At 35.4% G+C, this 14,676-nt stretch overlaps 1 protein-coding gene across 1 annotated transcript in view; it reads right to left on the bottom strand.

Moving 5' to 3' along the window:
• Positions 1–14,676, bottom strand: part of HMCN1 (hemicentin 1) — a 471,707-nt gene that overhangs the window by 42,683 nt on the left and 414,348 nt on the right. The window contains exons 83-89 of the mRNA XM_027611279.2: positions 11,997–12,210; positions 9,846–9,980; positions 9,257–9,447; positions 7,423–7,504; positions 2,985–3,254; positions 2,106–2,276; positions 1,802–1,972 (exon numbers count right to left, since the gene is read on the bottom strand). Coding sequence (XP_027467080.1) covers positions 1,802–1,972; positions 2,106–2,276; positions 2,985–3,254; positions 7,423–7,504; positions 9,257–9,447; positions 9,846–9,980; positions 11,997–12,210 — 1,234 coding nt within the window. The remainder of the gene's footprint in view (positions 1–1,801; positions 1,973–2,105; positions 2,277–2,984; positions 3,255–7,422; positions 7,505–9,256; positions 9,448–9,845; positions 9,981–11,996; positions 12,211–14,676) is intronic.

Here is a 14,676-nt window from a genome sequence, read left to right as displayed (position 1 = left end):
ATACATGTTTTCATTTGCTGGTCTCAGGATACCACTGATATTTTGCCAAAACAATAGTTAAATTCAATTAATTTAGGGACTGGGGAATAACCAGAGAAAGTCTCAAAAATAGTAAGCCAGTAGAACAGTGAGCAAATATCAGTAAACCGATAGTTACTCAACATGAAGAGAAAAAAACCTGACTTTTATTTTCAGACATCTACAAATATTTTGCTTTTCATTGTATCAGTATCATAACTGACAATCTGTACAAAGACTGCTCTAATCAGGTGTTCTGGCTCTTTTGACTTTGATATATTATGCTATTATAATCAGCTTTCTAATTCTTTAAGATTAAAAGAACAGTTTTGGCTTTGGCTTATTTTTTTTTAAGATTTCATGACAGTATTTTACTTATATTTACTAGTGCAATGTAAGTTCTGAGCTGCAAATCCAGATACCCAGGATCTAAGCACAAAGGCTTAGGAATCAGACAGACCTGGATTCAAATCCTGGATTCACTTTTTACTAGCTATGTAATGTCAGTGAATTATCATCTATTTTCTGAATTTTGGTTTCCTCATTTATACAATAGGACGCAATACCCAGTGTAGTCAGCATCTATTACATTTTGGTTGTCCTCATCCCGCCACTTCCTTCATTTAAATCATCTCAGCTAAGGTGTCTCTCCAGGTTTGCTTTCTCCCTGCAACTCTTGGCATTTGTTCGGTAGGCTTATAAATATCTGAATGATATTATCTATTTACCATTCTAACTGGAGCAGTGAAAACAATGCCTTGAGCACAGAGTGGGTGCTCAATAAATATTTGTTGGATAAATGAATGAATAATGAATGAATAAATGAATGACCATACACTTCTATCCCATATGATTTCTTTCTGGCTGTCAAACCAGGAGCCTGACCCTCCTGACACATGCTAGGTAGGCAGCTCAAGCTGGTTATCCAAGTATCTGGACTTAGCTGAGTTCAGAGGTGAGCATGAGACCCAAACAAAATCAAACAGGGCTCCTTTTCAGAGGTTGATAGGAATTCTAAGAGAGAGAGAGCAAGACTCTTTTTTTTTCTGAGGCCTTACATTATAAGGCCCCTGTGAGCCAGGAGCTGCCAGCAGTCATTTTTTCCACTGCTTGGAAAGAGTTTAATGGACAATAAAGCCAGAGAGGAAAGCAGAGACGAGAGATGGAAAACATGCTAGTAAAAACACTGGCCAAATCCTTGAATTCAATCATACCTGAAAGTAGAATCCTCTACTTAAGCTTATTTAGGTTTGGTTTCTGTCGCTTTAATCTGAAAGAACCCTAAAATACTAGGGTTGTTTTATAAAGTAAAAAACAACATGTACATAAAGCACCTAGCATGGTTCCTAGAACATGACAGGTGTTTAGTGAATGGTTGCTATTATTATCTCAACCCTCTCTAATTGTGTGTTTCTGGGAAAGTCTTTAAATACCCTAGACTTCATTTTTCTTACCTGAAAATGAATGGCTGCATTAGATGTTAAGGTCCTAATTACTTTTAAATTCTATGATTTTGTAAATACTATGTTTTCTCTACATGATTAAAAATACACCACAGTTGGTGGAACATAAAGGTATTCAATTAAATCAGGGATTTTACTTAACATTGATTAATGTCATACCTTTCATAACTTTATTAATGAGACAGAATTAATAACACAGAGAATAAATATATTCCAGGGTAGAGGCTATAACATCTTTTTAGAACAAAGGAGAAAAGGTCATTATAACCCCTTTACTGGAGTTAAAAATAGCCAAGTTTTGCTCATCAGTGGATTCTCACCTGGGCAGGGCCTAATGTTGCACATGATTATTTCTACTGCATTTCCTTCACATGGCCTCCCACCATATTGAGCTGATGGATTATTGCAAGTTCTGGTCCTGGTTCGGTTGCCACGTCCACAACTCCTTGTGCATTCTTCCCAAGGGTTCCATTCTGACCAGCTACCATCCACTATACAAAGGTGAAACATTACACTGTCAGATAATTTGCAATTTAAAGCATTAACACTGAGATAATCCATAGTTAGGGAACAGAGATGAGTATCTATTAAACATGTGCCTATCCGTTGAATAAAGAGATGTACCTGGACACAGTTTACGTTGACAGTTTCGCATTTCTGAATCTGACCCTTGGCAAGGCTTCCCACCATTGGCTGGAAAGGGGTTGTTGCAAAGACGACTTCTCTTTTGGATGCCTTTTCCGCAGGTGACACTGCAGGCTCTCCAAGTAGACCACTGGGAATATCCACCATGAACTGCAAATAAAACATTGTACTTTGTCTCTGTGTTTGTAAACAACAAAACATAAATTGAATTTCATTTATGCACTGGGTCTAGAGCTGAATCTATAATTGCTGAGCAACTGCTTATGGGTGCTGTCCTTGATGGTAAAATTAAAATCTATATGGGAAAGAAGAATTTCAAACAGTTAACTAGAGTTTGTTCCCAGCTCTAATACTGACTCATGCAGACATGGCTGCCAAAAGAGTGAGAGACCAAGAAGTTCAAATACTGTTTACCTTTTGGTTATGTCATTCTTTAAAGAAAAATAAATGCATGGATTTCTGAGAATAAATTTGACTTAGTTTTGAATCAAAACTTCAGTTTGGGATTTTGAATTGTTAGAGCTTGGTATTTTACTACTCTAATCTGCATTGTTTTATTCCCTCCAATCTAGAAATTATGTGATTTTTGTTCTAGCACCACAATCTAGAAGTATCTTAAGGGTAAAAGGAGACTTAGACTAAGATGCTTAATAATTTTTATGATTTGGATTGCCCCAGGTGCTATATATTTATTTATTTTTAAAGTTTATTTATTTTTTTAAATAATCTCTACACCCAACACAGGGCTCAAACTCACAGCCCTGAAATCAAAAGTTGCATGCTCTTCCAACTGAGCCAGCCAGGGTAACAGTACCTCCTGATGCTATTTTATGTAAATATCCCTCTGATCACACTCACCCTGGACTGTGACCGGCACTCTGACAAGGACAGAACCCATCAAGTTTCGAGCAACACATTCATATTCAGACGTATCTTCTTTCTGAGCAGCAGCAATATGTAATGAGTTGTTTGACAACACATTAACTCGGTCATCCCAGGGGACAGAGTGCCCTTGACGGGACCATGTAATGGTTGGATGAGGCTCTCCAGTTGCCTGACAATTCAACATGACTTTGTCACCAGCATTAATAACAGTTTCTACTGGCTCAAGAGTGATAATAGGAGGACCTACAGAAAAAAGAACATAGTGCTTCTTAGTTTTTGTAAAGTAATATTAACATTTTTATTAATATTATAGAGTAACATCATTTGAAAAAAAAATAGGCTGATTTGTTTGTAAAACACACTGTAGTTTCTCAACTACTAAGGTTGCAATGGCCATTGGCATATTTGCCTATAGCATGGGCTCTACAGTCATACTTTCTGGGCTCCAACTCTGCTTCTGTTCCTTAGGACCTCTCTGAGCCTTTGAGCCTTTGTATCCTTCAGAGAATTCTTGTTAAGACTCCACTAAGATGATGTAAGCCTAGCTCTTTGACAGGGGAAGCACATAATATTATTAGTACTATTGTTGTTATCATTGTTTTTGTGTTTTACATAGTGAACATTCATGTCTTTCCCTTACATAACTTTTTGAGGGAGAGTCATCATTAACTTTTTCTTTCATAACTGGTCACCATTCATGTATTCAATAAACATGTACCGAGAGCCTACTATTTGCCAGGCACTGTGTTAGGTGCTCAGGGTACAGAGATAACAGTTATAACTTCTAGTCTCAAGGAGTTCACAGGCCACTGATAAGACAGGTGAGTGGCTCTAATTATTTAGTTGTTCTATAACACAGCTACAGAATTTACTAATGGAATAGGTAGAATAATATTTAGTACAGAATAAGTAAATATGTGGTAATACAGAAGCATAACTATAGTGACTTAATCGATCAGAGGCATTCACTGAAAACGGAGAGGAAAGGAAGATATTCAAGAACTATTAAGAAAGAAATAACAGAATTTTGTCATTGAATTGAGAGGAACTGACAACTACAGGATTTGACATGGACAATATAGTGTGGTTTGGGCAGTTCAGTAGAACATAGGAGGAAGAACATATTTGTTTGGAGGTTGTAAGGAATGATGATTTGTATCCATTTGGAACTACTGAGCTTGAGGTATCTGTGGGGACATTCACGTAGCGATGTCTAGATGATGAGAGAATATTCCTATCTGCAGCTCAGAAGAGATACGGGCTAGAAATACAGATCTGTGAGTCATTCACGAGTGGATAAGATTGTTTTGGAAGTGATTCTAAAATGTGAGGGAGAGGGCCAAAGACAGAAACTATTACAACATTATTATTTAAGAGATGAACAGAAGACAAGCCCATACAATGATCCTAAGAACTGATCACTGAGGTAGGAAGAAAATCAAGAGAGAATGGTATCCTGGCAATCAAAGGAAGGAGCTCTAAGAAGGGGGGAGAGGTTGACAGTATCTCTAGTAGATCAAGTGAAGTCATAAAAAAATGTCAAAGTAGCTGTATATAGCTACTGGCAGAATGTTTATACTGGTCTACAGTGTCAAGAAAGAATACAAGATTTCATGGAAAAGAAGAAGCTTGAACTGGATTTTCAAAAAGAGGTAAGATTATACATAAAAGAGGGGAGTCTACTTGGAGAGAAGGAAATAGCATGGAGATGGATTTAGCTTTGAAAGGATGATTCACTTCGGACAGCAGCAGCATACAAGGTTTTAAACATTTATTTAATCAGAAGGGTTCACATTTAAATAGGTAAGCAAAGAGGAGCCTGTGTATTCTTGAAAGGTGAAAGCTGTGATGTAGTGGGCTTGAACTGAATGGTGGAATGATTTGCTCAATGAGAAGTAATGAATATCAGATAATTCAGGGTCATGGCTTTATTTTAGATGGAGAAGTATATCTGGAATAATAGAACATAAAACAAAAGTAGAAGTAAAATGTGTTTTATTGTGACATTAATATGCCAGGATTTTATGTAAAGGTATTACTGACATGTTGTCTTTTACAAAAGTAATTATTTCACATGAGGTTTGAATCTCTCAGTATCATTAATGCATTATTCATGTATATGTCCACATCATCCTACACAATACCTTCTTACTTGATGTTTATATTAACTTTATTCAAGGAGCTTTCAGGGCTGGGGCTTCTATTTCTCTCCCAGTGTTCAGATTACATTATGTGTTCAATAAACTGCTGCTGAATAAATTAAATGCCTCAGATTAATCATTCAACACTAAATGATAACATTATGACTAAATGAGCTCATGTGCTCCTTCTACTATGGTCAAAGAAAGTGTCAAATAAAGCTCAGAATCTTAATTTCAATACCATATTTGAACATTTCCAATTTCCTATAAGCCTATAAATTAACTCAACAATAAAATTCCATATGTACATCTTTCATGGTTGAATTAATTCTACCAGTCACATAATGATCAGTTAAATATGAGTACTTCATCTAAATGAAAACATTCCTTCTGGTACTTTAATTTTAAACAAATTATATTTTGGTTTCTATATGCCTCATTTACTTAAATCAACTTATTGTCAGTACACATAAATAAGCTAATCTAATGCTTGCTTTCATAAACTGATCAGTGGAACACTCTTCCAGGAGAGATTAATCATTGTGACACCCTACCCACATTCACCCAACAAAGAGGGGAGGAAGGTTTCGTGGAAATAACATTTATTTGGGAAACATGGCATATTATACCTTTCTCTTGCTGTTATAACACATCAACATATTAACATTTCAGGAAAGATCTGCAGTAAAGAAACCTGGCAACTAAGCAGGGCTTGGCATGTAGTAGGGGCTCTTTATATATTTGATAAATGAATGAACTTTGTTTAATCGATTTTCTCTCAGCCTTGTTTGACCATGGAACTCTAGTTTTTTCCTAATAACATCCCACAAGGCTATTGTTTGATAAATATGTACTTTAATAAAACATTGTCTTAGCAAGATATGGAAACAGCTTAAATGTCTGGTGATGGATGAATGGATAAAGAAAATGAGTATACATATGTATACTGGAATGTTGTCTAGCAATAAAAAGAAGGAAATCCTGCCATTTGCAACTACATGGATGGACCTGGAGGGCAAGATGGTAAACTAATTAAGTTAGACAGAGATATATAGTGTATGATATATCACTTGTATGTGGAATCTAAAAAAGAAAAAAAAGTTGAATTCATAGAAACAGAGTAGATTGGGGTAAATGGGTGATGTTGGTCAAAGGATACAAACTTTCACTTGTAAGATGAATAAGTTCTAAAGATCTAAGGTATAGCATGGTGACTGTAAATAATACTGCACGGTATCCTTGAAATTTGTAAAGTGAGTAGACCTTAAGTGTTCTCACCAAAACAATCAAAACCAAAAAATGGTAACCGTGAAGTGATGGATGTGTTAATAAACTTGACTGGTGCAATCATTTCACAGTGTATGTAAAAAAAAAAAAATATATATATATATATATATAAAATTTTCACTTTGTACAGTTTAATTATATACAGTTTTATTTATTAATTATACCTCAATAAAGCTGGGGAGAAAACACTGTCTTAGATATTTACTAAATATCTATTATTAAATGCTAAATTCTGAAAATGATTTTAAAAAGTTAAAGTCTTAGATAATAGTAGTTTAGCAAATAACTGTTAGTAAATGCTAGCCTACAGCATCTCTCAAAAGTGAACGAAGAAAACATAAATTTATCCCATTAAATACTGAGCCTATTCACAAAATAAGTTTGTTCACTTAAATTCTCAACCCAGTGATGCTATCCTCAGGTCAATCCTGAAGTGGTTCTGGAGACTGTCCTTCTGATGGCTTATACTGAAGAGCTTCATGATGAGCACGATAGTCCTGCCCAGAATATATAATTATTTCATGGAAGATTGATAGCAGTCAACCTAGAGCACTTTTGAATTCATTTATATTAGTCTTTACTTTTTTCAAATTTTTTTATTATGTTATGTTAATCACCATACTTTTAATACACATTTTAAAGTGCCACAAAATGACATTTTTGTAAGCACATTATCAGAACCATGGTAAACTACATGAAGGGTACCTGGCTGAATATATTGCAAACCAAAAGAAAGCTCTGCTGCTCAGCAACCACAGTCTTGAACTGCAGGTGTTAGATAAAATAGAAAAAGTATCTATTCAAAACTGTATCAATCTTATGCTTGATAACAAATTGCTCCATCAGCAGCAGCAAACTAAATTACACATGCTCTGAAAGCTACTGATAATATACTTGCTATAAACTTTAAAAACAGGAACATTCTTTATTAGGCAACATTCCTCCAATCAGGTGTTCACGTAGAGTTGAATAAAGCAGCTTACTCTGCAGAGTCAGACTCATGCTGCGCTCCACCACCCCAGCGTCATTGGTAGCTACGCATGTATAATCACCAGCATCTTCATTCTACGGAAATAAGCAGTGCTTTACAAAAATGTGAGCCTACAGAGCAGGACAAATAACTTTTTTCACCATGAGGCTACTATAAAATTTCATTTTTGAGAAGGGATTTTTCATGGAAGTAGACAAAACTACATATATTTACCTTCATAAATAGATTTAAAAATGAGAAAAAGAAGGAGAAAAAAATTCCCAGCCTAAATGGTTTCAAAACAGCTGATTATTGCTCTCTGGGAATAATAATTGCTAGGAAACTGAGGCAAAAATAATATTTTTTATAATCTCCTATACAAAATTATCTCACTGAAGAAAAATGCCTATACTATCTTTCCATATATCTTTTTTTCTTTCTTTTTCCTTTTTTTTTTAGGGAGAGAGAGAGAAAGAGAAGGAGGAGCAGAGGGAGAGAGAGAATCTTAAGCAGATTCCATGCTCAACATGGAGCCCAATGCGGGGCTCGATCTCAAGAGTCGGATGCTTAACTGACTGAGCCACCCAGGTGCCCCTCTTGTTCCAGATACCTTAAAAAGCATTAAAGTAATGAGGACAAATTAACAAATATTGAGACCTTTCTAATGGGGGTTATTTAAAAATTAAGGGTGGTCTCTATCTAGAGAGCATGAACTTCAGGAGAGAAAGGAAAAACTAATTTACTGATAATGATAAATCACAGAATATAATTCACAAATTTATAGATATATGGTATACAAAATAAGTACTCTATGAATTTAGGTTTGGTGACTAATTAGAGTCACAGATTTTGCTAAAAGTCTTGTGAATAGGAGAATTTGTTAATAGAAACACCAAGTCAATAAAGGAGAACTGAATTGCAGGAAGTAGAGGAGGTTGGGAGAAGGAAGACAGATGTTTAATTGGGGGTGTCAATGTATTATCCAAATAGAAATTTTCAATAAGAAACTTGGAATGGAACTTGGAAGAGTTGCAAGGTTGGAGATAAATATTTAAAAATCTGAAATTGTATGGTAAAAATAATTAGTATCAGTATTAACATTGGTAGTATTAGAAGAAGTACCAAGGACTTCAGAAGTAGTAATACTTGTGTAGAGGAAAAGGGGGAATGTGGTAATGAAGAAATCTAAGTCTCACTAGTGTTATAGCAGCTAAAGGTAGAAATCATCTCAAAATTGAAAGGACAAGGAACAACATCCGATGTTGAAATAAAACCCAGGAGAATGAGAGACGAAGAGTGGTTCATTGGATTAGGTCATTAAATATTATATTTTAATTATTATTTCAATTAATTCAACAATGTGATAGAAAATTACCCATATGTAGTCTAGTTGAGAAATTTTTAGATAAAATAGCTCACTCACTTGACCCTAAAATTAGAATAACTTAAAGCAACACTCATTTTCTGAATTACTGAAGCTTTTGGAAAGCCTAAAATAGTTATCAGCTTAGTGATGAAAGTTACCCTATAATTTATTTGTCATTTTGTTTGTAAAACTTCAATTTCCTTGCTCTAATACAGATTTGAGGAAGTTATCTAATGATGCTAAATAATAATAGATCAATGATTGGGAACAAAGCAGCAGAATTATTTTGTTGCTTGTATTTCTTTGAAAAGGCTAAAAATAATCAATTTGAACCACTGTTTCAGTTTTTTATAAAAGTCCATTGATTAAGATTTTATGATTTAATTAGAAATGCAAGAGAAATTTTCCAATTCATGGCACCTATAGAGAGGCATTAATTGTGGCGGTTAAAGTGCCCATCAACAATTTCAGTGTGACTTACTACAGTGCCATAAATGGCCAGAGAGCCATTGACCAGTTGACGGATTCTGTGGTTAATTTCAACATCCACCCCCTTTCTGTTCCAATGGATGGTTGGGGCAGGATCTCCTTTGACTTCACAATTCAAGACTGCATTACCACCAAGTGGTTCAATCCAGTTAGAAGGGTAATCACCTTTGAAGACTGGAGGTTCTGGGAAATAACAACAGATAATTGTAAGTAAAAGGAAGCTCTGATCATTTCTTTGTGATTTTGACCTATTTAGAGATAATTTAGTGAAGAAGGGAGAAGCCACTTTTGAACCCCATGAATTTTCAGAATCACTGCTCATGCTAATCAACCGGATAATTTGGTTAGTTTCAATAATCTAAGCAGATGATTCCATTTTGTACCAAATGATCTCTTTGCTTACCTACTTTTGAGTTGAACGTTGATAATGTATTATTTCTTATGAATTTGCACATCTGTGAAACAGGACTAGATGGATTAATAAACTGAAGTTATAGTGTATTACTACATAATAAGGAAGCAAAATGCAAATTATTCATTATAAATAAATGATAAATTAAAAATAGAGCATGTTTACCTACCTTTCACATAAACAAATCCAATTGCCTTCACAAAACCAACGCTGTTCTCTGCGGTGCACACGTAAGTACCTGAATCCTCTTTTGACACTCTTTTAATAACAAGTTCACTATGTCCATTAACACTGTCAAAGTGGGCTGAAAGAAACAAGTCAGGAAACTACTAAATGCTTCTCAGTAACCTAAGAAAATAATCACAACAGCTCAATATTTTGCAGGTTGGATTTATGAGTTGGTCTGAAATTGAACTAGAGATCTCATCATGACATTGGAGAAGAGAGCCTTTTCCACAAATTTCTTCCCCTGAGCTATTTGCTATGTCTCTAGACACTTGTTTGAAGGATGAAAAACAGCAGAAGGAACAGGAAAAGAGAATGAAAATAAACATCTTTTAAAATTATTTTAGATTTAAAGTACACCTTTTAAGTGTTGCCTAAATCTGGCTCCTAGTCTCTCTGGGTTTCAAAAATCTTTCATTCAGACCTATGACATTTTCCACTTTATTTATCTCACCACCCCTTTTCCTCCCAAACAATTTACATCAAAAACATGAAAACCTTTCCAGCTGTAATTCAACGGACTTGGCAGGTCAGAGGGGAAATCATGAAAACATATGCTAGTTAGGTAATAATGACATGATTAAATTTGTAATAATTTAAACTTCTCCATAAATGATTGCTGATATAAATATTTATAAAGGTAGTTATAATATGTGGAATAGAGAATAAGGTAAACATGCTAATCCTCAAACAACATATACTAAATAAGATTCTGATTAGACCAGCAAATATCTAATTATGTTGGTATGTTTACCTTGCATGCTTTCCCCCATTCAAATTATTTCAAAAGATTTCATACTGCTGAATATGAAGTGGAAAGTCAAGCTTTAAAAATTTAAATAGCTGAATTAGTATTATACTGTCAGAAAACAGTACTGCTTAGATTTTTTTAGACTATTTTTCCTTAATGAGGTATACTATCATTATTAAGGTAACACAGTCGATGAATTTCAGTCATTAACATAAATCTTTAGAACAAAAGAATTTAAGCTTATTACTTCTTTTCTAGGAAGACATTTATTAAATGCAATAGTGCAGTATTTCAGAACTCAATTTTGGGTATGAAAACTTCTTATTAACTGATAACATCTTTGAGCTGATGACATGGTCTGACAAATAAGGAGATACGTGTCCTCCCAGAGATGAGTGCTTCTGGGTTCCAGGCACTACTTTAACTTGTAGTGCACATAGTGACCAAAAATTTTCTATATAATTGATTTACATTATAAGAGAGGTTAATTGATGTTAATTCATGCAGTGAGAACAGAGCTCTCCTCTGTCAAATTAGGCGAATCTTCAGGACTCCAACAGTAGCCACCTTAATCCATTTATCAGGGAGGATAAGTTTAGGTACCTGTGTATACAATATTGTCTTCTCCTGGGGGAGGGAGATTATTTTTTATATTTTTTCAAACATTTCATTTATTTATTTGACAGAGAGAGACACAGCGAGAGAGGGAACACAAGCAGGGGGAGTGGGAGAGGGAGAAGCAGGCTTCCCGCGGAGCAGGGAGCCCGATGCGGGGCTCGATCCCAGGACCTGGAATCATGACCTGAGTCGAAGGCAGACACTTAACGACTGAGCCACCCAGGCGCCCCAAGGGAGATTATTTTTAGGTAAAAACATCTACTAATATCCTGTCATATATGGTCCTGTGATTAACTTATCCTTCGAAAGAATGAAAAAAAGAACATATATACTGGGTATAAGGTAAAATCCAGGCAAAGGTATATATTTTATAGAAGTTAAAGCAATCAACTCTTCATGTAACTTTTTATTTTTAGGTTTTATTTATTTATTTATTTGAGAGAGAGAGAGAAAGCACAGGGGGAGGGGCTGAGGGGGAGGGAGAGGGAGAGAGAGAATCTCTCAAAGACTTCTTGCTGTGCCCAGAGCCCGGAGGTGGGGCTCGATCCTATACCCTGAGATCATGTCCTGAGCTGAAACCAACAGTCAGATGCTCAACTGATGAGCCACCCAGGTGCCCCATCTCTTCATGTAACTTTTCAATCAATTCCTGCAGCTAAAGGAAATGGAGATTGGTTTAGAGTTCTTTATGGGTGTATTTATTTACTTAAGAATTAAATGACCAACCTGGGATAATATTGTTGTTGAAGGTCCATGTTAACTTGGGCAATGGAATCCCAGTGGCTTTACAGCTTAATCGTAGCTGTTCTCCTTTATTTAATGACACATCTCCGGGAAGTTCAGTAAAAGTGGGGAGAACATGTACAGTCAGGCTGACCGTATGTGTGTCTTCACCTGCAGCGTTGTTAGCAACACAGGTATACGTGCCAGAATCCTCTGGCTTAAATAAAGAAAAATTATAGTGTTAAAATTACATAGTCTTAGATCATATTCCATAAAACACATAAAATTGCATAGCTTGGTTCCCAAAGGAGCACTCTTATTTAAAGACAGTTTAAATTTCCACCTTGTGGTCTGAACTATCTGGCTAGCTTTTGCATAACATAATTTAAAATGTATAGGAGTTGAAACAAAAGCCCATATCCTACAGAACTATAGCAATTTATAGTAATAAGATCTCAGGAAACTCTACAAAAGTTCTCAAGTTTACTAAACATCAAGTGTACTGCAGCTCTACAATGTACAGATAAAGAACACATAATTTCAAAGTTTGGTAGCATCTTAGCTGGTAGCTGGCTTTCTTGGTAATGTGGCACCAAAGAGAAATTATCAAAGGAGATGGAAAGGGTATGGGCAACACTACCTGCAATTCTTAAGTTTCACTTGCTAAATGCAACAGCCAGTCTTGGCACTCATCTTACTAGATGTACTGGAATGGCATCATTTGACACCCTGTCTCTGTGAAACCATGTCTTCACTTGGCTTCCAGGCTATGCCCCCTTCTCTTAGTTTCCTTCCTACCTCACTGGTTGCTCCATTTCCACCTCTTTTTCCTGGCTTCCCTTCAATATTAACATCTTGATGTTGGCATGTGAGAGGGCTCAGTCTTCGGTCCTCTTCTCTATCTGACTTGGTTCCTTAGTGATGTCATCCAGTCTCATATACTATCATCAGCATATAGATAGCAAATACTATCTGAAAATACCAGTATTTGCAGCCCAGATCTTTCTTCCACACTCCAATTACACTGAACTTCCCATTTCACCTCTCTGCTTGTATGCCCAAAAGACATCTCAAACTCATGTCCATAACTGAACCCCCAATTTCCCTTTCACCATCCTGTTTCATCGGTAGCCTTCACCATATCAGTTGATGGCTATTTTGTCCTTCCAGTTATTAATGCCTTTTGTTCTCAGGCATCTGAGTCATCTGTACTCTTTTCTTTTTCATACTGCAGTGGCAATCTAGCTAGGAAATCCTAGCTTCAGAGTATATGCAGAATCCAGCCACTTCCCACCCCTTCTCTGTTAACATAATCTCTCCTCAGACTCCAAATCATCGTTCACAACAGGTCTTTCTGCTTCTACCCTTGCCTCTGCTCATTACAATGGTCAATGTAGTACTGCAAAAACGTAAGACAGATAACATTGATCCCAGGCTCAAAACCTGCAATGCATTCTAATTTTTTTTAGAGTAAAAAGCAAAATTGTTATAATCTACAAGACACTACATGATCTGGCCTTCATTTTCTTTTCTTTCTTCTTTGTTTTTTTTTTCTTCTGGGCCCCTGTTCTTCCAATATATTAGGCATGATCCCACCTTAAGTTCTTTCCTCTAGATATCTGAGAGAGGAACATCCCAGCTTTACCTGCCTATCATGCTCTTCCCCCAGATATTTGCTTGGCTAACTCACGTCCTTTAAATTTTACTCAAATGTCCCCTTCCCAAAGGAGACTTACCCTGACTATCCTATTAAAAAATGTAACTGGCACCCCTCCAAATTCCAATCCTTTTTACTCTGTTCTTTTATTTTTCATACTACTTATTTTCTTCTGACTTATTGTATACATTATTTATTATTATTTTTTTATTGTCTATCTCCCTCCTCTAGAAATAAACTGCATGAAGGCAAGGATCTTTGAGTTCTTTGTTACCTCATGTATTACTACTGCATAAATCAGTGCTGGTCACACAGAAAGTATTCAATAAATATTTGTTGAATTAATGATTGAATGCTTCTGAGTGCATTACTTTTCCTTCTCTTTAAAAAGTTTAAAAATATTTTTTTTTTGCATTGAAACATTAAAGAGTTGCTTGGAAATGTAGCATAAAACTTGTAATCACTAACAGTAGATACAATCTAAATTTGGTTGGCTGCATACTTTTTTTAAAAGGGCAAACAGGAATAAATCATATTCTCTGTAAACGTCTCCCCACCTCCATATCACTTAGCTGTACTTAAAATTCTCAGGTTATAACAATTCAAGCTTAAAATCAAGGATTTTATGAAAGTGAAGCACTTAAAAATCTGGATTGTACATACTATTCACAAGTAGATTTCTACTCATCATTTGAGTCCTTCATCTAGTATTTATAAACTACTTTATTGTTATTTTTTTAAACATATCTGAGTCACTGTCCTGCTAAAAGTCTAAACTTTTCTTGCTCATTTAATTCCTTCTGGTCTATAAGTGTAATAGAGGGCCCAAATTCAACATTCCTGAGCCTGGGGGTAATCCCCCTAAAGATATTTACTAGATTAAACAAACAAATTTATCCTTATTTTATCAATTCTAAAATTCATATTTTTAACTTTTAATATCCATGAACCTCAATACAACTTAAAAATTGATGGCCTTCTCTACTTTACTTAACTGTACTTTCTCTTTCTTAGTGGTACATAAAA

The sequence above is a fragment of the Zalophus californianus genome, chromosome 10 (assembly GCF_009762305.2).
Source record: "Zalophus californianus isolate mZalCal1 chromosome 10, mZalCal1.pri.v2, whole genome shotgun sequence".
NCBI classification, from domain to species: Eukaryota; Metazoa; Chordata; class Mammalia; order Carnivora; family Otariidae; genus Zalophus; species Zalophus californianus.
Note: the sequence above shows the minus strand (reverse complement) of the source record. Positions and strands in the feature narration are given on the sequence as shown.